Genomic DNA, 27,647 nt, shown 5'->3' on the forward strand with positions numbered 1-27,647 from the left:
TAATACTTAATAAGTTTTATTCAAACAACCTTAACACATAATTCATATACATCACTTTCAACCATCAATAAGTAAGTTAAGTATAAAAAATCCTCTATGCTAATGTAAACATCCAAGGCAACATGCAGACACGTACCACATTATAAATATACTTTTCATCAAAACATTTTATATATATTTTTACTACAGAACATTAACTTAATTAGGCATTAGGCATAGGCATTGATTTTTCTGCAGCTCTTAATACATAAATAATTTAAGACTAACTATTAATTGATCATTAATTACCATCAATTTGTATGTAAATAGTAAAGTTACATAAACCTTGAAAAAGCAACAGAAGTGTAGATACAATATAATCTAAAATTCATCTAAACAAGACTTAGTAAATAGTTTGTAGATCTTCAAAGTTATAAGCCATGGTAACAGCTTACGGACTAGACATTGCTCAGTAATTTGGTGTTTTGTTAGTGTTGAAATAAGGCCGCTTTTTCCTTGAATTTGAGTCTCCGGGCGGCTTTTTCTTCTGCCTCTCTTCGTTTTTCTTCCTGCTCTTGGATGATTTCGTCGTGGAACTTGTTGGTCTTGGCGAGCTCCTCGATCTTGGCCTCGAAGAAGTTCTTGGCGCCGTTAACGCCGACCTGGTCGACGTCGATCTCTGTGAGCCGCGCGAGCGCCTCCAGCCCGGAGTTGTTCTCAAGCTCACCCGCTCGCGCTTTCCTGAAACACCATATTAATTTTAAATCTTTTAATGCCTATAAGGTAGGTAGGTGCTAAACTTAGGTTTTAGTAGGTATGTCATCTACGAAGTATCGCATTGCTTTATCTAATTTACATACTATTTACTTAAAAGGCCAATTGACAATGGTACAGTCAGCAGCAGAAGTTGCTAAGCGGACGAGATGTTCAAAATTACCTTGACACGCTCTTATTCTCATAACAATAAAGTCGCGTCAAGATAATTTTGAACACCTCGCCCGCTTAGCAATTTCTGCTGCTGACTGTACAGTCAGCATCAATAATTACACACTAATAGTTGTACATAGTTGCTTTGTGTGGTAGTTACTTTTAACGCGTAGTCTGATTCGATCCGCTACTTTTGATGCTGACTTTACATACGATCTCGCAAAGTCGCATCAAAAATTGGGCAGGAGATGAGATGGCTAAAAGAACTTTTAATCAAATGCCCAAGTTTTTATACGTAGGTATGTACCTAAATATAAGTAATATGATTAAGTCCTGAAATCCTTATTCAGATTCAGAACTTAATCATACCACCTATAGCAATAAGGTATGAAACAAACGTAATACCACAGAATAAGTAATAGTACTACCGTACAGAAAAGAAACTTCCTACAAAACCAATGCTGTCCATTTCTTATGTATGGTACTATCCCTTTCGGCTATTTTGTTGTCAAAATTCAGGTCATTATCTGTGGTCGAACACGCAAAGGGACGTCAAGTTGTGCCAACCCTAATAATTGCTCGGAGCAATGCTGAGCCGAACGGAGCCGAGAATGCCCGAAAGGAAGAGTTCGCAGTTCGCACCCCTAGTAATACCAACAAGTTGCAGTACTAGATTGGCCAAGTAACTATAGTCTGCATCATCTCAAATGACTTTTTCGTCTAAGACGGTAAACTGTTAGACAAAAGCCATTGTTTCTTTTGTGCGAGCTGTCGGCCAGTCGGCCTTTGTGTGCCATTGTGTGTTGGCGCGTGCGGCGCTCACACACAATTGCACACAATGGCCAACCGCTCGCACAAAAGAGACAATGGCTTTTGTTTAACAGATTACCGTCTTAGACGAAAAAGTCGTTTGAGAAGATGAAGACTATAGGTACATAAGTTTGGTCAGCCACCATGACGTAAATGGGTACTTTAAATAGGCGATACCGATACCTGTTATTTATTCGTTACAAGTTTCCCTGTCAAGTATATAGGTAAGTGATAGTGCGTTTGAATGACAGCCAGCTTGTAGCACGCATACTAAAATACAACTAAATGTCACCGTTACGTGAGCGATATGCGCTGTTATCTGTGACCTGCTTAACGTAACATCTTGGGTCTTATTCAGGTCAAGTTTACTGAGGAACTGAATCTGAAGTTCAGATTCAGTTCCATAGTATATATTAGAACACAGTATGTCATAGTTCAGATTCTGAACTATGACAAACTGTGTTCTAATATATATAGCAAATAGCCCAGTTGTACATAGGTACATACATTTTTAAATTGATCGGAGGGTTGAAGCGCGCGGTTGTTTTATTTATGCGATAAACGCGATGCGTTTGTCGCACAACTATTTTACATCAGATAATATAATGTTTTACGCGGTAAGTGCATTGTCATTTTTCCTACATTCCGTTGATCGCATGCGTTCAACCGTTCAACGCTGCGTTCATCGCATAAAACAACCGCGCGCTGGATTGCCAAAAAACTAGCTAGTTGGAACTTCGCGTAAGACAAAAGGGATAAGTAGCCTAGGTAGGTGCATTTGTTTACTCAGGAAACGCTCTAAGAATAATTTTTAAGAAAAAAAAACCGACTTCAATGGGGGATGCCGCTGAAAGCATTCTTAGATTCCAGACAATGAAATGAAAAAGAGCATCTTTTGCCTAATTATGTAGAAAAGGAGGTAAACCGACCCACTTTTCTAGTAGCATTTCGTTTTTGTAAGGGTCGCAGTTCTAACCTAACCTAACCTACTTTTCTGGTAGCATTTCGTTTCTGTAAGGGTCACAGCTCTAACCTAACCTAACCTACTTTTCTGATAGCAGTTCTGTTCTGTGAGAATCGCAGTTCAAAACCCACCGACCCACCTAACCCACTTTTCTAGTAGCATTTCCGGGTCCGGATCCGAGTCCGGGTCCGTGTCCGGCTGTCCGGGTCCAGGTTTGGGTCAGAGTTCGGTCCGGGTCCGGGTCCGAGTTGGGGTCCATGTTCAGACCCGGGTCCGGGTCCGAGTCCGGGTCCAAGTTTGGGTTTGGGTCCATAAGGAAGAGAACAAATCGCCAAACGTGAACTATGTGTCATTGAATAGTTCCATTCTGATCATCATCAGCAGTTCCACTTCATCAAATGTCACTTTTTAAATGTAAGTGCTGGATCTGTTGATGAAAATACAAAAATCACTATATGTATGCCTTTCACATTTGAGGAGTTCCCTCGGTTCCTCGTGGGTCTCATCATCAGAACTCGAGCTTGACAAAAATATGTCTTAAAAACTTAAGTTGCTTAACAAACATAAAGAAGTGGACAAATCGCCAAACGTAAACTATGCGTCATTAAAGAGTTCCATTCTGATCATCATCAGCAGTTCCACTTCATCAAATGTCACTTTTTAAAATGAAAATGCTGGATTTGTTGATAAAAATACAAAAATCGCTATATGTATGCCTTTCACATTTGAGGAGTTCCCTCGATTCCTCATGGATCCCATCATCAGAACTCGAGCTTGACAAAAATGTTTCTTGAAAACCTAACTTGCTTAACAAACATAACGAAGAGGACACATCGCCAAACGTGAACTATGCATCATTGAAGAGTTCCGTTCTGATCATCATCAGCAGTTCCACTTCATCAAATGTCACTTTTTAAAATGGAAGTGCTGGATTTGTTTATAAAAATACAAAAATCACTATATGTATGCCTTTCATATTTGAGGAGTTCCCTCGATTCCTCATGGATCCCATCATCAGAACTCAAGCTTGACAAAAATGTTTCTTGAAAACCTAACTTGCTTAACAAACATAACGAAGAGGACAAATCGCCAAATGTGAACTATGCGTCATTGAAGAGTTCCGTTCTGATCATCATCAGCAGTTCCACTTCATCAGATGTCACTTTTTTAAATGTAAGTGCTTGATTTGTTGATGAAAATACTAAAATCACTATATGTATGCCTTTAACATTTGAGGAGTTCCCTCGATTCCTCGTGGATCCCATCATCAGAACTGCTTTTTGACAAAAACGGGACCAATCTGTATGTATATACTTACAATCAAAAAAAGAATTTTCAAAATCGGTCCAGAAATGACGGAGTTATGGAGTAACAAACATTAAAAAAAAAAAAAAAAAAAACAACCGAATTGAGAACCTCCTCCTTTGAAATCTTGAAGTCGGTTAAAAATAAGGTCCTTTCCTACTGCCAGTACGGCCTCGGCATCGCTGTATTAAAAGTTGCTTGAATGTCTAACGAAGTTGAAGGTAGGTAGAGGTAGGTATTACCTGTAGATAAGCATGAACTCCCTGAAGCTGATCCTGCTGTCCTGGTCCTCGTCGACCTCGGCGATCATGGCCTTGAGCCCGAGGTGCGTCTGCGGCGCGCCAAGCCGCTCCATCATGCGCTTCACCTCGGTCAGGTCCAGGAAACCGTCGTGGCCTTCATCGAACCTGTAAAACAAAAGATAGCTGCTTAGAAATGTTTAGTTTATGACGGCATACCTATCTGATATTTAACCTTTAAGGTCCATAGCGGCAACATCTTGCCATCAGCATACTTAAAACAAAAACGCATCTCTACAATAACTAATAAGAATTACGGTTCGAAATCAAATGACTAGAAAGGAAGCACTTTAAAGCGCTGAAAGTTAGTAGTTTGTAGCGTTCTTGCCGGTCTGACAGCTGCCGATTTTACACGTTTATATGAAGTAAAACTATGAAAACGGATTATATCGCGTATAATTAATTTATCATACATCCCGACTTTTCAACGTGGTCAACGGGTGACTCCGTTCCGTTTTCATACTTTCAACTATCGCGGTAACCGAAGACAATATTATATCAGAGTTTTAACTAAAACAGAAAGTTTACCTTTGTTCCTATACTTGACGTGATTAGGTACTTCTGTCCTTTTCGGTATTTAAGAAAATGTAAACAAACAAAAGCACGTGACTCGGTTATTTAGCCACTGAGATAAACATACATGAGAAAATACTCTAAACTAATAATGCTGTAAGCCCGCAAGAGATTTTCACAAATAAAACAATAAATAACAGACTACTATTAGTACTATTATCTACAATAGTATTGCAGCTAGAATAACATATAAATGTCAGCGAAAATAATGATTACCTATTCCTATATAATACAAAATTACGCCTTAAAATACCCTCGCGTCGGCGTCGTGGTGCCATATTTTGTATCATTAAGATAATAGCCATTAACATCACGAAGCCGACAATAGTGCCGTTAATAATGTAACGAAAAACCGTTACGTAATTATCTAATAAGAGCGTCATTGTAGAAAGCGCCTTTGTCCCGTGAATACTAATTTTCTATATTGCAGCTTGTGTACGTGGCTATTCTAATAACGTCACACTTTCGCCCACTTCCCACGGTTCATCACGAATTCACGATCCACGTGAACCTGACATTTTCTAGACGTGTCTTTGAACTGTTCATGTTAATATACAAAATCATAAAAGATCACTACTTTAAAATTGGAAATACCAAAGATATAAGTTACTCCGTATTAAGATAAGTAGTCTAAAGAAAAAACGTGCCTCGGAATTTATCAAGAAAAAGTTATACTCGAATAGATGGCGCCACACCTTTGGCCTATACTTGGGTGGATGGCGTTGGCAACACCGTTTGATATTTAACAGTTTTAACAAATATCCGTGAAAGAACACGGTTAAAGTCATATGGCGTTCTAAAAAATATGATAATATAAAAAAAACATTTATTCACATATTCACACGGTGTAACACGAGGAAACCGAATAATTTTAACAGCATATCCCTGATCATATTTAGACACTAAAATGTCCTAAAAACTTTTCTGTAGATTTCCTAGTTTCAGTTAATACCAATTAAAAAAAAACAAGTTTTTATTGTTACATAGTGCAAAACGCATTTTTGATGGCAATGTTGCCACTATCGGACGTAGTCTAAGTATCCTTACTGATAGATGTCAAAAAGTCGTAACACTGTACTGTACAAATACATTTAAAAAATCTAAAAAAAAAACCCAAAAAAAAAACTTGCTAATTTGACCTAAACTCTTATTACATTTTTTCCTTCTTTTGGCCTCAGAAAGAATATAATTTTTTTGATATTTTTATAAATTTTCATTTTTAGTTTTATTCATGTGTCGATAGATGGCAGTATATTTACTGTGACTACAAAATTTACTATGACAATAACCCTCTATACCGACTATCTATTCTCTTTGCAAATACTGTAACTGTAACTTCTAATAGCTACTTAACACAAGCATTATGTCCCCCATTGCCACAATCTCATTAACTATCAACCCTGTTTCATTTAATCATTAAGATTGATTGGTAGGTGTTATGTCCTATAAGGATGTATTTTATTTATTTATGTTAAATTTAGATTGATAATTTGAACAGCTGCCTATCCCTAACTTACGAGCCGGATTTATATCTGAACGTGATATGAACATAAAATAAATTCCATTCAAGGGATTTTCCTTGTTCATGGGTTTTACTATAATATTATATCTTGCAATATTTATATTTATTGTACTATAACATGATCATCAATATTTTATTAACCTTGTGCCATGTTTACGTGTTTTGTCATAAAGTCCCTGTAGACGATAACAACACCCTGTCATTTCAATAATTAGGGTTGGGTCCAATTAACAAAATGTCTTGGTTGCACTGTCGCGACAAACTAGAATTTTCGGCCAACCCATATTTAAGTTTTGTGTTTCAAGTACCGTAACAATTGGGTATAGTTGGCTGGCTCTTGCTCATAAATATGCGAAACACGGAGTTTTGGCCCGTTTTGTATCCATTCGCCCGGTAATATGAATGCTGAGTTTTTCCGCCCGAAGCAAAATTGGTTCCGAATTCTTGCAAAATGAGATCGTTAGTAAAGCAATACGCTACAACTTTCGGTTTAAGTATGTTTATAATAACCAAATTGTACATATTAAAATAAATAAAATAAATAAAAATAAATAAAGTTTTATTTCAGGCAAAAAGTACATTCGTACACCCATATCAAGATACAATTTAAAAGTTAAAGCGCCAAAAGAAGTAGTACTTAATAATAAAATAAAATAAAATAAGTTGAACAATTTAAATAGCATAAATGACACTATTTTTTGTTCCCGTTTTGGTGCACGGAAAGCCAGTGCCTAAACATATTGCAACTAATGTTGCGATACACCGACATGAGAATGGTGTTTTGCGAGCGGCGCATACCCTCCCAGAAGGTAGCAATGCGCGTGCGTATCACTGCGAAGAAGTCAGGAATTCTGGCTTCCGCGAACATGGTGGAGGCACTGCAGGAACGCGGCAGCCCCATCAGTGTCCGGAATATATTATTATACTGCACACGGATGGCGCTGTACGTTTTCCTGCTGTACCTGACCCACAGTTGACAGGTGTAGAAAGAAAGACAATATGCATTAAATAATGTACATTTGACTCCCCTGCTACACCTGGCAAACCTACGGGCCATCATGTTGCCACGAACAGCCAGCGCTCTTCTCTCTCGTTCCATGTCACTGTCGTCCCTCATGTCGTCCGTCAGTATATGGCCAAGATACTTGAACCGCTGCACAACACGCAACTTCTCTCCATTTAGTTTGACTTCTGGTATGTTATCCGGACCCCTTCCAGCCTTAAAAACCATAAGTTCTGTTTTAGCTACATTGTAAATCAGCCCGTGAGCATAATTTTCACAGACTGAAACCAGCTTTCTAAGACCCTTGATGGAGGGGCTGAGCAGTACTATGTCGTCAGCGTAGCTGAGACTGTTCATACAGACGTCACCCACGTGACAACCGACTCCAGTGCCCCTCAGCCTCCCCATCAAGTCATTGACGTAAAGGTTAAAGAGGTCCGGAGAAGTAAGTCCACCCTGGCGTACCCCGCATTCTAATCTATAGCTATATATTAGTGTATTTATACTTATTTAAGAAATATAAATAAAATGTAGATAGTTAAATTGAATAATTTAGTGTGCGGTATGACCCGAGAGTAAGTACGTATCAGAAAGGTCACTGCGCAGGTCCCCTATTTCCTTAGCAATAAACAACGAACGTCGTATCTCCTGTGAATAATCCATTTTAAAAACTTGTCATAGTATCCCCGAGCCTAAATGATTGATGTAACATTGCGCTAGTCAAAAGAAGACACCTCTCACCTCATCTGAACTCGTAAAAGATAATCACTAACTATGTGGCTCACTGTTACATAATAACCTGAATGAGGATGAATTTGGAATATATTTACACATACGCGCTTTCTTGTTAGATCGGAGCCTAGCGTTCTGGGTTCTGGAATAGATAATATACACAAGAGAACACATAAGTTTCTTTAACTTCCGGCTTTGGCTGTAACATCGCAATTTTCCGCCCTTGACCTCGTCCCTCGACCTTTAAGCTTTCTCGCAGGGTTGTAGGTTGGCTTTAGAACCATAAGGAAAACAGTTACCTCCAGCTTTACTCTATGTCTATAATGATGCGATGCGCGACATTTTGATGGCGGGTAGTCTTCAGAATAATGTGAAAGCAAAGTTAACACAGCTTGAGTGTCTACTCGTACTAATTAGTAGTTCAACTAGTATACTTAGGTTCTATCAGAATTAACGATGTATTCGATTTGAAGATGTTGTCATGTTTTTAGTCTGTGTCCCAACACAGCTACATTAAATAAAATTTTAATTTAGTAGGTACCTAACATAGCTAATTATGTAACAAAACTACAGGTGGCTTTACTAATAAAAATGCAAGCACGTTTCTAGGTAGGTATTAGCGTGTTCCAATATAATGGAAACCTAATAAAAATATAGATAACATAGACATTGTTACAAACATTTTTGAAAGTACAAAGTGTACTTGACTATTATAGTAGTCACATAGGTGTTAATTACCATAACTACAATGCAACTCGACACATGTTAATGTAGGTAACATTAGCAGGTATGTCGTGTCGGGTCAAAGTTGCAGTTTGTCTCACGACCCAAGGTGAGACCAAGGCGAACCAGTTTTGCCGGTGTTGCAGCTTACATTAGAAGTTAGAAGTAATTGCCTTTGGTTATGTATCATACAGTTATCCTGATATTCCTGGAACTCGCGATTTGAAACAATTGAAACAGGGCGAAGCCGAGTGGCACTACTTGCAGTTTGTTAAACCAATGAGGGCTACCGTTTATGTGCTCACCAGTTGGCCCCACTGTAGATGTACGTCCAGCAAAACAGGTCTCAAAATTCTTCTATGCTTATTTTTATAAAATCTATACGTTCTATAACAAAGGTATTTTAATGTCTAAATGTGTCATTTTTTCAACCTGTTTAATTTTAAATAATTTCACGTATATGTTAGTATGTCTCACAACAGTTTAAATTCTACTGTTTAATTTTGCATATATTTTAGTTGGAACTTTTTTAAACCACTAACATTTATTGAGATATATCTATTGTTTACCATGATTAATCCTACTTGTCGGATGTCGGGATACGGATTTTAATCGGATCTTCCAGCGCTAGAGCATTCTAAAAAGCTATTCACACTTGAACGAAACCGATTTGTCTACAACTAGGACATCCGATCCGATTAAAATCCGAGCTCGATATCGACAAGTGTGGGAACGGCTCTAAACTAACGTTAACGTGTTAGAAGCTTACTCAATAAAAGACAGTTGCACTGGTATAAATTATAATCAATAATTAACATTTATTTTCTTTCTTCTCCGTCCTCTTACCATTACCACACACTTCACGACCCCCGAACTAACTGCCCGATCTCTACCCGTTTTCTATATTCTTTTTTTATTTCAAACCCCCAAACTACTAATAAAAATATTGTCAGTATTACCAATTGTAAAAATGTTAAATAATTATAAAAATTGTAATAAAAGTTAGGTTGAAATTAATCGAACCTTACAAACGTTACAGTCTTCACTAATGAATTATAATTATCTTTAATTTTAACGGTTAAATCTTAATTTGTTACACTAATTATTAACTTTAACTAACCTAACATAAATCCTTAGTTAGGTTAGGTACATATACCCTATGGGGTATGGTATGGTAAGCATTTTTCCAACGAAAAAAAAAGGTACCTACACCCTATCTATACCATATAAATATTTTCTCCTCCCAGTTATTTTTGCAAGCTTTTCATTAGGTAATTACTTTTTGTTTATGGTTCCTAATAACCATAAATATTTTTCAAAAAATATATAAATAATTCTGAGAAAAGGGGCAGGCAATTATTTATCGCATAAGTTATCGGATTAATCCGATACCAATATCGGCATTAACCGATAAGTGCATGGAAACACGAAATCAATGGATTTGACTGCCGAACGATGAGTTATAGTCTTCACCATTATTATATAATTGCCTTTGTTCTACATAACCTAGGTCAAACTACACACAATAGGTTAAATAAGTAGGTCTAGTCATAGGAAATGCGGGGTAACTACAATTTTAGGAATGCTTGGAGCACGAAGTTCAACCGTGTAACCTACTTTAATAAATCGATCGATCTTATAAGTATTACAACACAGTTTTATTAAAAGTCGAACGAAACGAGGTAACAGCCAGTCGCGGTGGGTCACTATACTAAGTATGGAGTAAAAAAGTATTAGTTATCCTTCGGTAATTAATGGTTATAAGTTATAATAAAAAGTGACGTAATAATGCCAATAAACAGTATTTTAAATTATTTTGCCATCGAATTAATTTTTTGCCTCCGGATCCATTTCAAAGTTTTCATATAAATATTGTTACATTTTGTATGGTTTGCGGAGTATATCCACAGATTATATAATAGTTGTATATCTATATTTATTGTCTCTTTATTCAAACTTTAGCTAAAAAGATATACCATTATTGGCTCGGAATAGCATAGTTTAAAGGTTCAGAGTAAGGAATGCAAACCGGTTTTTAATAACCGGTTATTAACCGAAATTTCATATAAATAAAAACCGGTTTGGCATTCCCTAGTTCAGAGCGAATAAATTGAAAAAAAAAGTAGATACTCAAAATTAAAATATTTTTTTCACAACTACATTTTACGAAAACTTCAACTCAAATCCGGAAGCAGTAAACTTAAAGCTAAAAATAAAATAAACATACGTGCAGTGCAGTAATTAATTAGTACCAATTGGCACCTTTTTTAAACTATTAATTCCTAATAAAATAAAGTAAAAATTACCTAGGATATTATTATTTAGCTGTTAAGTATATGAGCTTTCCTGTTGACGATAATCAAGGAAAATTGAGAATCATTAGATAACTACTATTTACAGAGGAATACTAATATAAATATGTACCTACCTACATACGTACGCTATTTAACTTATTAGAAACAAAATTTAAATTAAATTTTCAATTGGGAATATTACGCAAAACTCTGCGTAGAGGGCATCACTAGGTCAATCACAGGGCCTTCCGCGAACGCGAATCACGAATAACTAATGTAAAGTTAGGTTTCTGGCTCTCTATCACTCTTGCTTATTCGATCGATAGAGAGGCAGATACTTAAAGAAATTTCGGTTTTTGAGTTTTGCGGTAGGTCACCTGTAAACAAACCGCCTTGATGCATCAATGTCATAGTGAAAACTTGTCATAAAACTGTTTAAGGCATAGTATGTAGGTATATGTTACTCTATGGTTTAGCATGTGCACGAGTGCTGCATTCTGGCGGCAGAACATCGCAGTAATACTTCCTATTATTTTCAGGATTAAAAGAGAAAATGTCTCTTCGGTTTTGTATGACTCAAAAGTACCTGCCTAATTAATCCCCGAAAATAATTAGTACCGTATCATCTAGTTAAGAAAGAGCAATTAGTGCATGTGCAAACCATTATTAACCTACTTTAAAAATCAACTTTACTTGTATATTAAAACTAACCAAACGTCTTAACGGCAAATAGCATGAAATCATATGTTTTCATATATCTTTGATGTACCATTATCGAAATAGCTAATCAACACAATTACTTAACATTCATTGCGAGCGGATTGTTTAAAATACTACCGCGTTTGTTTATTCTGTACGTTGTTTCCAGACAAAGCGTATTTGTTTTAGGCAGGTTTTATTTTACTTTTAAATAAACAGCCACTTACTTACGCAATGTGTTGCAAGACATTCCATCTTCCTGGTTTTCAACTTCACCTCTGTCACAAACGGAGTATGGTATTTATTATCTTCTTTGGCGAATTATTATCTTGGATTTCTTACTGTTAAGTAAATAATAAGATCAACAGTATGAGAATCTACAATAATATACCTACTTAATTACGATTACGAACATGTTAAAATGAGTACCAAAATAGATGGTTACAAATCGGCAACCTAGACTACAAACAAACGACGCTTACATATTTTAACTAGCGAACCCGCCCCGGCTTCGCACGGGTTACACAAAACCTTAACAAATTACACACCTCTCCTCAAGAATCACTCTATTGATGGGTGAAAACCGCATGAAAATCCATTCAGTAGTTTTTGAGTTTATCGCGAACATATATACCTACATACAAACGGACAAACGCGGCGGGGGACTTTGTTTTATAAGGTGTAGTGAAGCATAGCTTAATCGAGCTCAAAATGACACGTTTCTAACTTCGTGTAAATTACTATCAGAATCAACACAACCAACGTGTAAATTACTATGGAAAGTGCATTGCATCGATCATACGTCAAATCTAACATTTTCATTTAACGCTAACGGCACTTTAAGTTTAACTACTAGAAACTCTATTTAATCTTCCTATACTTAATTATTTAATACCTACTTAACGAGTCTATATCGGGTCGTATAATAATTGATTGTCCTAATGACCTAATGCAATGTTACGCATAAAACTCATTTCGCATAATTGTTATTGTGCTCAAACTCAAACTATTAATATTTCTGAAAAATTATAAAACAAACCTAAGCTTACCTACCCTATACTCTATTCTACACAACCTATGCAAAATATTTAGATACGAAAATACTTTCTGTTTCAGCTCAACAATTATGCGAAATGAGTTTTATACGTAGCACTTTGAACTTTGAGCATTTCATTAGGACAATCAATTATTATGCGACGAGATAGGCACCGCTACTTAAATCTTAATGGAATGTATAATTATCATCAGCATTATAATAGTTATTTACGATACAAGTGCGAAAAAGAGGAAATTCGAAACGAGTGGCGATAAATTAAAACACGACCGCAGGGAGTGTTTTAAATCGACACGAGTTGCGAATTACCTTTTTTCGCACGTGTATCGTACAACGTTTTACAGTACATATGGCCCTTTAAACTTTCGACATATGCACGAAAAGTGCTCATTCCCGCACTAGTGCGAAAAAGTAGCACCATATGTACTGTAAAGTTTATTTTTTAAATTAATCTGCGTTGACTGTGTGGAAAGCAGTAGCTGTGGTTTAAATAAAACAGTTTATTTATATAGATACCTCTAGCGCAGTTCCTCAAAGAGAATAAAATGTTTATAAATATAGCGAAGGCATTCGCTGCGGGAGATATTTTTGTTTACGCATTAGCGCGTGTTACTACTTCGGTTTGTATGCGGTTAGTATTATTTAGACATTCAATTTGTCAATATAAACGATTCAATATATTTCACGTACCTATAATCTTTTTTAAACTTTGCGTAACTAAATGTACGAGAGCTGATCGTCTTAATGCTTCACGAAATACCTATTTGATGTGTTAATAGTTTTAGATGATCGTGTTATGTTTTATGGTGTAGATAGTTGTGTGTATATTGCGCCTTAGCTTTCATCTAAACTCGTATGTTGCGAGGTATTGGCCATTTATTGTTCGATCATGCCCTGCCAACTCGACAGAAAGCTAGTTAAAATTGTACAAGCTTTCTATTAATGTAACTGAGTACCTGTAGTTGAAGTAGTGGGCAGGCATAGGTATCATTCAATACGCACTTACCTACATACTACATACCCCTAACCTAATATAGTCCGACAAGAAATTGTAGACAATTATTGAGGGCGCCACTTCCTACGTAACTGTCACATTTTTGACGTAAAATTAAGCAAACATGGCAACAATTTAGTATGGATTTTTTGTTCTATTTTATTTAATTTCTACTATTTTATATCGCACTATACATAGTACGAGTATCAAAAATTATACTATGCTCAAGTAAGTAGCAGACTTTTCTCTTCGCTGTAATATTTATACAATATATTCACCAATGGTAGTAGTTAAAACCACCGGTTTAACCCCAATCGAGTGAAACCTAAGTTCAGGCGGGTTCTTGCCTTTTATCAGAAATCCGATCTCTCACCAAATAAGGTTATTTTTAACAGTTCTGTTCGAGCGCTATTTCAGATTCAAGTTCCCGGTAAACCTGCATTGTAAATTGTAACGTGATTCTTGGAAGTTGGGATTGAGTACTTATTTATTGATTTAGATTTAGATTTATTAATTTCAGGATGAAAAATGACACTACAAATTTGCATTGTCAATGTTAACAGCACTAGCACTGTTGCAGTAGCGAATAGCTATGAATTTTGTCGCATTGCGCTATATCTGCATCAGACAGCAAGCAAATTCGACTTATGTTAGCGCCGGTACATGCATTGGCGACTAGCAGACTACATATATGCCACTGCCACCGCCGAACTAATTAACATTACAGGTCATAAGTTCTGTCACAAAGGTTTTGACTGCTAAAATGTAATACTAAGCTTTTAATGAAAAAAGTTTGCTATGATTTGAAAGCTTGTTTTATACTGACTGATATTAAGAACAGATAGCTGCTGCAAGGTATAGGTTTTCAGGGGTAGGAACCCTTATAGTATATGTTGTAGGAGCTCGTGTCATCTTAAAGGGGCCCACTGATTACCAGTCCGCCTGCAGTCTCTGGCCTTATCGGGCGGCCTGCCGTCCTATTTAGGCCTTAGGCCAATAACGTCCACACACATAAGCGATTATTGCTTGCCGGCAATGGCCTGCTACCACCTCTGCGACTAGCCGATGAGTTGAGAGTCGTCAGTTTCCCACAGTCTGATATCAGTTTGACAGAGCCCTACAAATTGACAGTTCGCCGGACGATATCAGCCTGTTAATCGCAACAGGCCACACATTAACAGTTCTATTTCAGACCGCGGACTGTCCGGCCGATATCTGTCGGCGCTAACCATATAAAGGGCGCTAACCATATACTGATTATCAGGCCGCCGGACGATATCGACCTGTCGGTTGTTCGGAACTGTCAAATTTTTGTTCTGACAGGCTGATATCATCCGGCGGACTGATTATCAGTGGGCCCCTTAATTGTCAAGCGGCCACACACTATCGGTTTCGTGTTAGCCGTCAGGCCGTCCGGCAGACTGGTAATCAGTGGGCCACTGGGCCCCTTAAAATATAGGATGACAGAAGACTGTAACTTGGACCTCTTAAATTTAATAATTATTATTAACCCTTTAATAGTGGGTAACGGCAAGATATTTGCCGTCAGACAACTTATACGTTAGAATTTGATATTGCATTTTAACAAAAAAAATATCTATGAAAAAAATTGTTTACGCTTGATTTTGTTGATAATCATAATTATTTTATTTCAAACGTCGCATTAATGCTTTTAAACATTTTACAGTACATATGGTGCTACTTTCTCGCACTAGTGCGTAAAAGAGCACTTTTCGTGCATATGTCGAAAGTTTAAAGGGCCATATGTACTGTAAAACGTGCGAATAGGTAATTCGCAACTCGTGTCGATTTAAAACACTCCCTGCGGTCGTGTTTTAATTTATCGCCACTCGTTTCGAATTTCCTCTTTTCCGCACTTGTATCGTAAATAACTATTACTGTACATATGGTGCTACTTTTCTGCACTAATGCGTAAATTAGCACATTTCGTAACTATGTCAAAAATAGAAACTGCCATATGTACTGTAAAACGTTGTACGATACACGTGCGAATAGGTAATTCGCAACTCGTGTCGATTTAAAACACTCCCTTCGGTCGCGTTTTAATTTATCGCCACTCGTTTCGAATTTCCTCTTTTTCGCACTTGTATCGTAAATAACTAAAAATAAGTAAGTTTATAACTAATAAGTTTATTTAAAAAAATATTTAAATTTCATTCGCACTATGAAAACGGATACTTTATGAAGTTTATGACATTCATTGACAGACAATGGCAAACATATTGCCGTTTTGTAACTTGGGAATTTATGACAACAGAAGGAAAAAAAACCGGCCAACTGCGAGTCGGACTCGCGCACGAAGGGTTCCGTACCATTACGAAAAAAAAACAGCAAAAAAATCACGTTTATTGTATGGGAGCGGAGCCCCATTTAAATATTTATATTATTCTGTTTTTAGTATTTGTTGTTATAGCGGCAACAGAAATACATCATCTGTGAAAATTTCAACTTTCTAGCTATAACGGTTCATGAGATACAGCCTGGTGACAGACAGACAGACGGACGGACAGCGGAGTCTTAGTAATAGGGTCCCGTTTTTACCCTTTGGGTACGGAACCCTAAAAATCATCAAATCAAAAACCGGACAAAGTGCGAGTCGGACTCGTCCACCGAGGGTTCCGTTTCCATACAATTTTTTTTTTGTACCTATTTGTTGTTATAGCGGCAACAGAAATACATCATCTGTGAAAATTTCAACTGTCTAGCTATAGTAGCTATCACGGTTCATGAGATACATACAGCCTGGTGACAGGCAGACAGACGGACAGTGGAGTCTTAGTAATACCGTTTTTACCCTTTGGTTACGGAACCCTAAAAATAACCTAGATCGTATACGTGCATGCAAATTTTCAAATTATTGCTTTGAAACTATTGGGTTAACGATACAAATATGAAAATGAAATTCTAACAGAGTTTCATTCATTTCTTAACATTCTCAGTTAGATGATTCATCCGAGTAATTTTAAATGGTAATTTTATGATTTTATAAAACTTGCTAAGGTGTTAACCGGTGAATCAGTTCCTGCTTGAAAGACACATGTGACACCTTAGTCACTAATATTCGCGTCATTCTTCTTGACTAACGGCGAATATCGCTAAACCGTAAATCGCTAATACTATGTATCATAGTAAAAGTTTTTCAATGACAAATTGAAACCAATCGTTCTTCAATTCAGCTCATTGATAGTTTGTACCTATTGATAATGTATGCTGGTTGGAAAAATCATACCTATGCATTGATTTTCGAATATAACTATAATCGAAAGATTAATCATTCTTCACAATAAACCTTTTTAATACAGTTGCTCAAAAATTGCTACTTTACGTAGCTGTTTAGCATGCGGAAAGGTGGTTTTCGCGAACTAGTGCTTTTTACTTTTCCAATTTTTTTAAATTTATACTTGGTCCAAATTCCAATTCATGACTAGGTACTTATTGATGAGTATTAATATTAGTTTCCTTTAAACGTCGTAATCAACATAAAAACCTACTGTTAATGTAAGAATACGAAAAATATACATATTTCATATTTTATTACTTACCTCTTCATCATTATAACACGTTTATTTTTTTTATATTGAATATTGCAAAAACCGTTCTTAATAAGTTGTCTGAATGGAACGGAATAGCTATGGAAGGTAGAGGTAGGAATAGCTGCCAAAACGCCTGTCAAAGAAGAGGCGTTCTTTCTTACTGCAAGCATGTTTTAAGTTTCCAAAGGCAACATTTGTTTTTCTTATTTTTTCGCAACTGTATTAAAAAAACGTCGTTCGATACACGTGCGGAAATGTCATTCTTCACTCGTCCCGAGTCTTGCCACGAGCCATAGGCGAGTATCTCTGTGCTCGTGAAGTAATGTCATACTTTCCGCACTAGCATCGAAATGTACTATTTACCATCCCAATTTTCCAAGCTTACATTCCGATACAATCGATTTTTAACTTTTCCCTGAATACCTTCTAATCTTTGTATGGTGAAAGTTTCATCATAGTCATAATTAATGTAATTACAAATAACTTTATATAATCGACTTACGTCAAGTTACGTCTTGCTGTAGGAAAGAAGCTTCGGAGCGTGTCTCATAAGCAAGCGATCTCACATTTCGAGCAAGACTCCAATTTCAACTTCATTTCAAACCATCGATGGCATCGACAGACGAACACGAATACGCGTTATAATATTTGTAGTCATCTGTTGACGAATCGGGTCAGTGGCAGTAACCGGCATCGACACGCCTCACCATCGCCCCGTCGTCGTTAATCCAATTCGCCCGCTGGTGGCAAATCAGGTCATGTTTGAAGAAACGGCAGGAACCACCAGCATTGTCTTTGCTGTTTGTGATGCCGAATTCACACTAAATTGTCCCTTCCACGCGAGTTTAGTTTCGAATTTATGACAGTCAAAACTAATCAAATAAAGCTCTACATTTTCGATTTACGCTTCAGGCTTCTATGACAGAACGCTATATTAATTAAACTAAAATTATGGTGGTCTGTCCACTTAGAACATAACAGTTTAAATAATTTTGTAGTTCCGTCCGTTTTGTATAAAGTTCCGTCTTGTGAATGCTTTTTCATCTATTCTCTACTATCGTATCATATTTGCTAATTTTGCTATCCTGATTTACCAGACGTTAGACATTCAGGCTAAATATAGTAGCATTCTCGGCAACCTTGTCCACCTGTTAAGTGTTAGAGATTAGACCGGAATCATTCATAAAACTCATCCTGATCAAGTCGCATCTCGCAGAGCTTAACGCCGAAGATTAACTAAACGTTTTAGGTACTGAATAGGTATCGGTTTCTGGTTTGGACACATAATGTTATCTCCGGCAGTAGTGGTATTTTGTCCAAATCCGAACCTATCGCAACATCACAAGCATATGAAGCATATTTGCACCTTACATTACTGATTGAAATAAAAACCGGAAATGCAATATTAAAGAGACTAATTTATTACCAATGTTTTTTTTACTGCCTAGTTAAATTAATGAGATGCGATAATTTATTCAAGTTTACATCATTACATAAACACCATCAGCTTCAACAAGTTTCTTGACAGCACTTAGCGAACTAATTCAGCATTTTACTCAAATATTCATAAAATGAGGTATATAAGTGAAATTAGATAATGTTATCTAATACATTTATGAATATTCAAATTCAATGTCATAATAAACAATTTTATTATAATTTAGGTTTTTAAGTATGTCGCATGAATTTGCGAAGCGCTATACGAAAAGGTCACACGTATAGCGACAAATTAGAAACTCAAACGCACACTCGTTCGTTATTCAAGTTTATTTTTTTATACCCTGTGCTCGCAGGAAAACCTTTTGCATTTTGTTATAGTTTTAGTCCAATTTCATCAGGGATCGACCGACCGGCGCGGCGGCGGCGGCAGATACGATACGGCGTCTACATCCTCCCCGGCAGCACGTAGATACCGATACCAAAGAGGATATTAAAATTGTTAAATAACCGAAACCGTCAACGCCATCTATTCGAGAGTAGGCCAAAGGAACGAAGGTAGTGGCGCCATCTGATCGAGAATCAAATTTTCTTGATTTTCTAGGCACGTTTTTTCCTTAGACTGTATCCATCTATTACGGAGTTATATCTATCTTTGCCGATACTAAATGTGTGTGTATACTATAACTACTGTAACTGTTAGTTATAGTGGCTGCAATAAGGTATTCAATTTATTTTCATTTTTCATGCTCTGAAAGCTTGAAAGTGACTCATGACTCATCGTATGAGGACGCAGTATCTAATTGCAATCCCGTACAAACATCTACGTTTTTACACCCCCTTATGAAACACATTCCTATATGTTAATCCAGATGATTGACTATATGTGTGGCACATAGAAGTTTTATGACAGAAATATACATATACCTATCCTTATAAAAGTCATTATTGTTTGCGTTAATACCAGTTACAGATGTGAACGTTATGATCTTATGATTCTTACTCGTATGAATAAGATATTATACATTTACGATGCATTATCAAAGATAAAGAACCTACCAATTGTCTAGGTCTTCAGTTCCTGTCGTTCCTTAATATATTTATAATTCAAAGGATACGTCTTTCAAATATAAAACTGAAACTGAGTTTTATACAAATAAATTCTTTGAATTTTTGAATACCTGTTACGAGTATGTTTCCCTAAATTATTATCAAAAAATAGCTTCACATCTTATGAAGCTTGGCAATTTCGTTATCACTCTATACCTAGAATGAAAGTACCGAAGTTAATATCATATGGGTGATGGGGGTCATTTATACCCGTTAACCTTTAATGCAGAAATACTTGTTGAGCTATCAAGCACAGTTGTATGGAATTGTATTGCATGCTTACTTGTCACTGTATGGCGATTAAATACATATAGTGTCATGTATTATATTGTCTGTCGCATATTGGATTCCGCGGGTTCCTAAGTGTTACGTTACGTGATTGCATAAACCCATTGGTTACTGAGCGCAAGCTAATCGATCTTTGTAACAAACTAGTGTATATTTGACCCCAATATCCGTTACGACTAAGCGAAATCTAAGAGAATGGTTCGTTTAAAAGTTCAATTCGCCTGTGCTTTGTGAGCGTTGGAAAACGCCCCTGGAAAGTATTAACGCGTGCAGCTGTTTATTTTCATTGCGTCTATGAACCAGTACAAGTGTGATCCAGTGATCCCCGATCACACATTTAGTTGTAAATTCTAATGTTACGGATATCAAAGTACCTCTACTAGTTAAGGCGACTTAAGCGACTGTTCAAGTGCTCAGAGTCGGTGGGAATAACAATCCGGTGCAGTATTGCCGCTGCATTTTGCAACACTGACACAATAGGTCTGCGAATGCCTGCGAAACGGAGCGCTTTCCCAACCAACATGCTTATTGTTTCCTATTTAAGAACCTTGGCTGGGTTTTTTTACAAACTTGGAAACTGCAATGACGGCTAGATTTAATTAAGCCTTTAAATTGTTTTTCGATTCCGGCCACTGTACACTAACAATGACCGCAACTGTATTACTCAATTTTGAGGAAGTTCAGAATAAATTAAATAGTTAAGTATAACAGGAAACAATGGATCATTGTGGCGTAAAGTCCTGATTTTGGTGTTTAATAGATGTTAATTTTATGTTATAGAGGCAGTGCGCAAAACATTGAATGTTTATCGATGATGATATCATGATCAGTGTTGGCCGAACGCTAATGCCATTAACCATTAAAAATTAACAATTAAAAAGGTTAATGGCCATTAACCATTAGCCATTTAATTCGGATTAAAGTTAATTCGGATTAAAGTTAATTCGGATTAAATTTTTGAGACATTAATGGCCATTGAAGTTAATTCGGATTAACTTTAATTCGGATTAACTTCAATGGCCATTAAAGTTTCAAAAAATTTATTAGAATTACTCTCAATTGCATCAACGTCTAATAAAATTACATTCGTGATATTTTAAAATGAGACAGCAAAATGACCCTGACTGAACCCTGGCAGTAGTAGCAGTACCTACCTACTACCTAGTAGAATTCTGGTTTGGTGCAACACAGACATACGCGGTTTTGGTCATTTAAATCGTCTTGATGAGCACTTCGGAGAGCCGTACCCACGATAGAGCTGATGCTGAACCCTGGCAGTACCTAATGGATCTAAGGTTTGGTGCAACATAGGCACACGCTGTTTTAGTCATCCGACTCGTCTTGATGAGCACTTCGGAGAGCCATACCCATGATAAAGCTGATGCTGAACCCTGGCAGTACCTAATGGATCTAAGGTTTGGTGCAACATAGGCACACGCTGTTTTAGTCACCCGACTCGTCTTGATGAGCACTTAGGAGAGCAGTACCCATAATGGAGGTGATGCTGAACCCTGGCAGTACCTAGCGGAACTAAGGTTTGGTGCAACATAGGCACACGCTGTTTTAGTCATCCGACTCGTCTTGATGAGCACTTAGGAGAGCAGTACCCATGATAGAGCTGATGCTGAACCCTGGCACTACCTAGTGGATCTAAGGTTTGGTGCAACATAGGCACACGCTGTTTTAGTCACCCGACTCGTCTTGATGAGCACTTAGGAGAGCGGTACCCATGATAGAGCTGATGCTGAACCCTAGCAGTACCTAGTGGATCTAAGGTTTGGTGCAACATAGGCACACGCTGTTTTAGTCACCCGACTCGTCTTGATGAGCACTTAGGAGAGCAGTACCCATAATGGAGCTGATGCTGAACCCTGGCAGTACCTAGTGGATCTAAGGTTTGGTGCAACATAGGCACACGCTGTTTTAGTCACCCGACTCGTCTTAATGAGCACTTAGGAGAGCAGTATCCATGATAGAGCTGATGCTGAACCCTGGCAGTACCTAGTGGATCTAAGGTTTGGTGCAACATAGGCACACGCTGTTTTAGTCACCCGACTCGTCTTGATGAGCACTTAGGAGAGCGGTACCCATGATAGAGCTGATGCTGAACCCTGGCAGTACCTAGTGGATCTAAGGTTTGGTGCAACATAGGCACACGCTGTTTTAGTCACCCGACTCGTCTTGATGAGCACTTAGGAGAGCAGTACCCATGATAGAGCTGATGCTGAACCCTGGCACTACCTAGTGGATCTAAGGTTTGGTGCAACATAGGCACACGCTGTTTTAGTCATCCGACTCGTCTTGATGAGCACTTAGGAGAGCAGTACCCATGATAGAGCTGATGCTGAACCCTGGCAGTACCTAGTGGATCTAAGGTTTGGTGCAACATAGGCACACGCTGTTTTAGTCACCCGACTCGTCTTGATGAGCACTTAGGAGAGCGGTACCCATGATAGAGCTGATGCTGAACCCTGGCAGTACCTAGTGGATCTAAGGTTTGGTGCAACATAGGCACGCGCTGTTTCCGTCATCTGACTCGTCTTGATGAGCACTTAGGAGAGCGGTACCCATGATAGAGCTGATGCTGCACCCTGGCAGTACCTAGTGGATCTAAGGTTTGGTGCAACATAGGCACGCGCTGTTTAGGTCATCCGACTCGTCTTGATGAGCACTTAGAAGAGCAGTACCCATGATAGAGCTGATGCTGAACCCTGGCAGTACCTAGTGGGTCTAAGGTTTGGTGCAACATAGGCACACGCTGTTTTAGTCATCCGACTCGTCTTGATGAGCACTTAGGAGAGCAGTACCCATGATAGAGCTGATGCTGAACCCTGGCAGTACCTAGTGGATCTAAGGTTTGGTGCAACATAGGCACGCGCTGTTTAGGTCGTCCGACTCGTCTTGATGAGCACTTAGGAGAGCAGTACCCATGATAGAGCTGATGCTGCACCCTGGCAGTACCTAGTGGATCTAAGGTTTGGTGCAACATAGGCACACGCTGTTTTAGTCACCCGACTCGTCTTGATGAGCACTTAGGAGAGCGGTACCCATGATAGAGCTGATGCTGAACCCTGGCAGTACCTAGTGGATCTAAGGTTTGGTGCAACATAGGCACGCGCTGTTTTGGTCATCTGACTCGTCTTGATGAGCACTTAGTAGAGCGGTACCCATGATAGAGCTGATGCTGAACCCTGGCAGTACATAGTGGAAGTAAGGTTTGGTGCAACATAGGCACGCGCTGTTTTGGTCATCCGACTCGTCTTGAGGAGCACTTAGAAGAGCAGTAACCATGATAGAGCTGATGCTGAACCCTGGCAGTACCTAGTGGATCTAGGGTTTGGTGCAACATAGGCACACGCTGTTTTAGTCATCCGACTCGTCTTGATGAGCACTTAGGAGAGCAGTACCCATGATAGAGCTGATGCTGAACCCTGGCAGTACCTAGTGGATCCAGGGTTTGGTGCAACATAGGCACACGCTGTTTTAGTCATCCGACTCGTCTTGATGAGCACTTAGGAGAGCAGTACCCATGATAGAGCTGATGCTGAACCCTGGCAGTACCTAGTGGATCTCTAAGGTTTGGTACAACATAGGCACACGCTGTTTTAGTCATCCGACTCGTCTTGATGACCACTTAGGAGTGCAGTACCCATGATAGAGCTGATGCTGAACCCTGGCAGTACCTAGTGGATCCAGGGTTTGGTGCAACATAGGCACACGCTGTTTTAGTCATCCGACTCGTCTTGATGAGCACTTAGGAGAGCAGTACCCATGATAGAGCTGATGCTGAACTCTGGCAGTACCTAGTGGATCTAAGGTTTGGTACAACATAGGCACACGCTGTTTTAGTCACCCGACTCGTCTTGATGAGCATTTAGGAGAGCAGTACCCATAATGGAGCTGATGCTGAACCCTGGCAGTACCTAGCGGAACTAAGGTTTGGTGCAACATAGGCACACGCTGTTTTAGTCATCCGACTCGTCTTGATGAGCACTTAGGAGAGCAGTACCCATGATAGAGCTGATGCTGAACCCTGGCACTACCTAGTGGATCTAAGGTTTGGTGCAACATAGGCACACGCTGTTTTAGTCATCCGACTCGTCTTGATGAGCACTTAGGAGAGCAGTACCCATGATAGAGCTGATGCTGAACCCTGGCAGTACCTAATGGATCTAAGGTTTGGTGCGACATAGGCACACGCTGTTTTAGTCATCCGACTCGTCTTGATGAGCACTTATGAGAGCAGTACCCATAATGGAGCTGATGCTGAACCCTGGCAGTACCTAGCGGAACTAAGGTTTGGTGCAACGTAGGCACACGCTGTTTTAGTCATCCGACTCGTCTTGATGAGCACTTAGGAGAGCAGTACCCATGATAGAGCTGATGCTGAACCCTGGCAGTACCTAGTGGATCTAAGGTTTGGTGCATCATAGGGACACGCTGTTTTAGTCACCCGACTCGTCTTGATAAGCACTTAGGAGAGCGGTACCCATGATAGAGCTGATGCTGAACCCTGGCAGTACCTAGTGGATCTAGGGTTTGGTGCAACATAGGCACACGCTGTTTTAGTCACCCGACTCGTCTTGATGAGCACTTAGGAGAGCAGTACCCATAATGGAGCTGATGCTGAACCCTGGCAGTACATAGTGGATCTAAGGTTTGGTGCAACATAGGCACGCGCTGTTTAGGTCATCCGACTCGTCTTGATGAGCACTTAGAAGAGCAGTACCCATGATAGAGCTGATGCTGAACCCTGGCAGTACCTACACACTATGTACTGCCAGGGTTCAGCATCAGCTCCATTATGGGTACTGCTCTCCTAAGTGCTCATCAAGACGAGTCGGGTGACTAAAACAGCGTGTGCCTATGTTGCACCAAACCCTAGATCCACTAGGTACTGCCAGGGTTCAGCATCAGCTCTATCATGGGTACCGCTCTCCTAAGTGCTTATCAAGACGAGTCGGGTGACTAAAACAGCGTGTCCCTATGATGCACCAAACCTTAGATCCACTAGGTACTGCCAGGGTTCAGCATCAGCTCTATCATGGGTACTGCTCTCCTAAGTGCTCATCAAGACGAGTCGGATGACTAAAACAGCGTGTGCCTACGTTGCACCAAACCTTAGTTCCGCTAGGTACTGCCAGGGTTCAGCATCAGCTCCATTATGGGTACTGCTCTCATAAGTGCTCATCAAGACGAGTCGGATGACTAAAACAGCGTGTGCCTATGTCGCACCAAACCTTAGATCCATTAGGTACTGCCAGGGTTCAGCATCAGCTCTATCATGGGTACTGCTCTCCTAAGTGCTCATCAAGACGAGTCGGATGACTAAAACAGCGTGTGCCTATGTTGCACCAAACCTTAGATCCATTAGGTACTGCCAGGGTTCAGCATCAGCTCTATCATGGGTACTGCTCTCCTAAGTGCTCATCAAGACGAGTCGGATGACTAAAACAGCGTGTGCCTATGTTGCACCAAACCTTAGACCCACTAGGTACTGCCAGGGTTCAGCATCAGCTCTATCATGGGTACTGCTCTTCTAAGTGCTCATCAAGACGAGTCGGATGACCTAAACAGCGCGTGCCTATGTTGCACCAAACCTTAGATCCACTATGTACTGCCAGGGTTCAGCATCAGCTCCATTATGGGTACTGCTCTCCTAAGTGCTCATCAAGACGAGTCGGATGACCTAAACAGCGCGTGCCTATGTTGCACCAAACCTTAGATCCACTATGTACTGCCAGGGTTCAGCATCAGCTCCATTATGGGTACTGCTCTCATAAGTGCTCATCAAGACGAGTCGGATGACTAAAACAGCGTGTGCCTATGTCGCACCAAACCTTAGATCCATTAGGTACTGCCAGGGTTCAGCATCAGCTCTATCATGGGTACTGCTCTCCTAAGTGCTCATCAAGACGAGTCGGATGACTAAAACAGCGTGTGCCTATGTTGCACCAAACCTTAGATCCATTAGGTACTGCCAGGGTTCAGCATCAGCTCTATCATGGGTATGGCTCTCCGAAGTGCTCATCAAGACGAGTCGGATGACTAAAACAGCCTGTGCCTATGTTGCACCAAACCTTAGATCCATTAGGTACTGCCAGGGTTCAGCATCAGCTACATTATGAGTACTGCTCTCCTAAGTGCTCATCAAGACGAGTCGGGTGACTAAAACAGCGTGTGCCTATATTGCACCAAACCTTAGATCCACTAGGTACTGCCAGGGTTCAGCATCAGCTCTATCATGGGTACTGCTCTCCTAAGTGCTCATCAAGACGAGTCGGATGACTAAAACAGCGTGTGCCTACGTTGCACCAAACCTTAGTTCCGCTAGGTACTGCCAGGGTTCAGCATCAGCTCCATTATGGGTACTGCTCTCATAAGTGCTCATCAAGACGAGTCGGATGACTAAAACAGCGTGTGCCTATGTTGCACCAAACCTTAGATCCATTAGGTACTGCCAGGGTTCAGCATCAGCTCTATCATGGGTACTGCACTCCTAAGTGCTCATCAAGACGAGTCGGATGACTAAAACAGCGTGTGCCTATGTTGCACCAAACCTTAGTTCCGCTAGGTACTGCCAGGGTTCAGCATCAGCTCCATTATGGGTACTGCTCTCCTAAGTGCTCATCAAGACGAGTCAGGTGACTAAAACAGCGTGTGCCTATGTTGCACCAAACCTTAGATCCACTAGGTAGTTCCAGGGTTCAGCATCAGCTCTATCATGGGTACTGCTCTCCTAAGTGCTCATCAAGACGAATCGGATGACTAAAACAGCGTGTGCCTATGTTGCACCAAACCTTAGTTCCGCGAGGTACTGCCAGGGTTCAGCATCAGCTCCATTATGGGTACTGCTCTCCTAAGTGCTCATCAAGACGAGTCGGGTGACTAAAACAGCGTGTGCCTATGTTGCACCAAACCTTAGATCCACTAGGTACTGCCAGGGTTCAGCATCAGCTCTATCATGGGTACTGCTCTCCTAAGTGCTCATCAAGACGAGTCGGATGACTAAAACAGCGTGTGCCTATGTTGCACCAAACCTTAGATCCATTAGGTACTGCCAGGGTTCAGCATCAGCTCTATCATGGGTACTGCTCTCCTAAGTGCTCATCAAGACGAGTCGGATGACTAAAACAGCGTGTGCCTATGTTGCACCAAACCTTAGACCCACTAGGTACTGCCAGGGTTCAGCATCAGCTCTATCATGGGTACTGCTCTTCTAAGTGCTCATCAAGACGAGTCGGATGACCTAAACAGCGCGTGCCTATGTTGCACCAAACCTTAGATCCACTATGTACTGCCAGGGTTCAGCATCAGCTCCATTATGGGTACTGCTCTCCTAAGTGCTCATCAAGACGAGTCGGATGACCTAAACAGCGC

At 39.5% G+C, this 27,647-nt stretch overlaps 1 protein-coding gene across 1 annotated transcript in view; it reads right to left on the reverse strand.

Moving 5' to 3' along the window:
- The window catches only part of LOC134746690 (EF-hand domain-containing protein D2 homolog), a 34,791-nt gene continuing 7,144 nt past the window's right edge, over positions 1-27,647 (reverse strand). The window contains exons 2-3 of the mRNA XM_063681214.1: positions 4,228-4,392; positions 1-720 (exon numbers count right to left, since the gene is read on the reverse strand). Of these exons, the coding sequence (XP_063537284.1) occupies positions 468-720; positions 4,228-4,392 (418 nt within the window). The 3' untranslated portion in view covers positions 1-467. The remainder of the gene's footprint in view (positions 721-4,227; positions 4,393-27,647) is intronic.

This window comes from Cydia strobilella, chromosome 13 (assembly GCF_947568885.1).
Source record: "Cydia strobilella chromosome 13, ilCydStro3.1, whole genome shotgun sequence".
In the NCBI taxonomy this organism is placed as follows: Eukaryota; Metazoa; Arthropoda; class Insecta; order Lepidoptera; family Tortricidae; genus Cydia; species Cydia strobilella.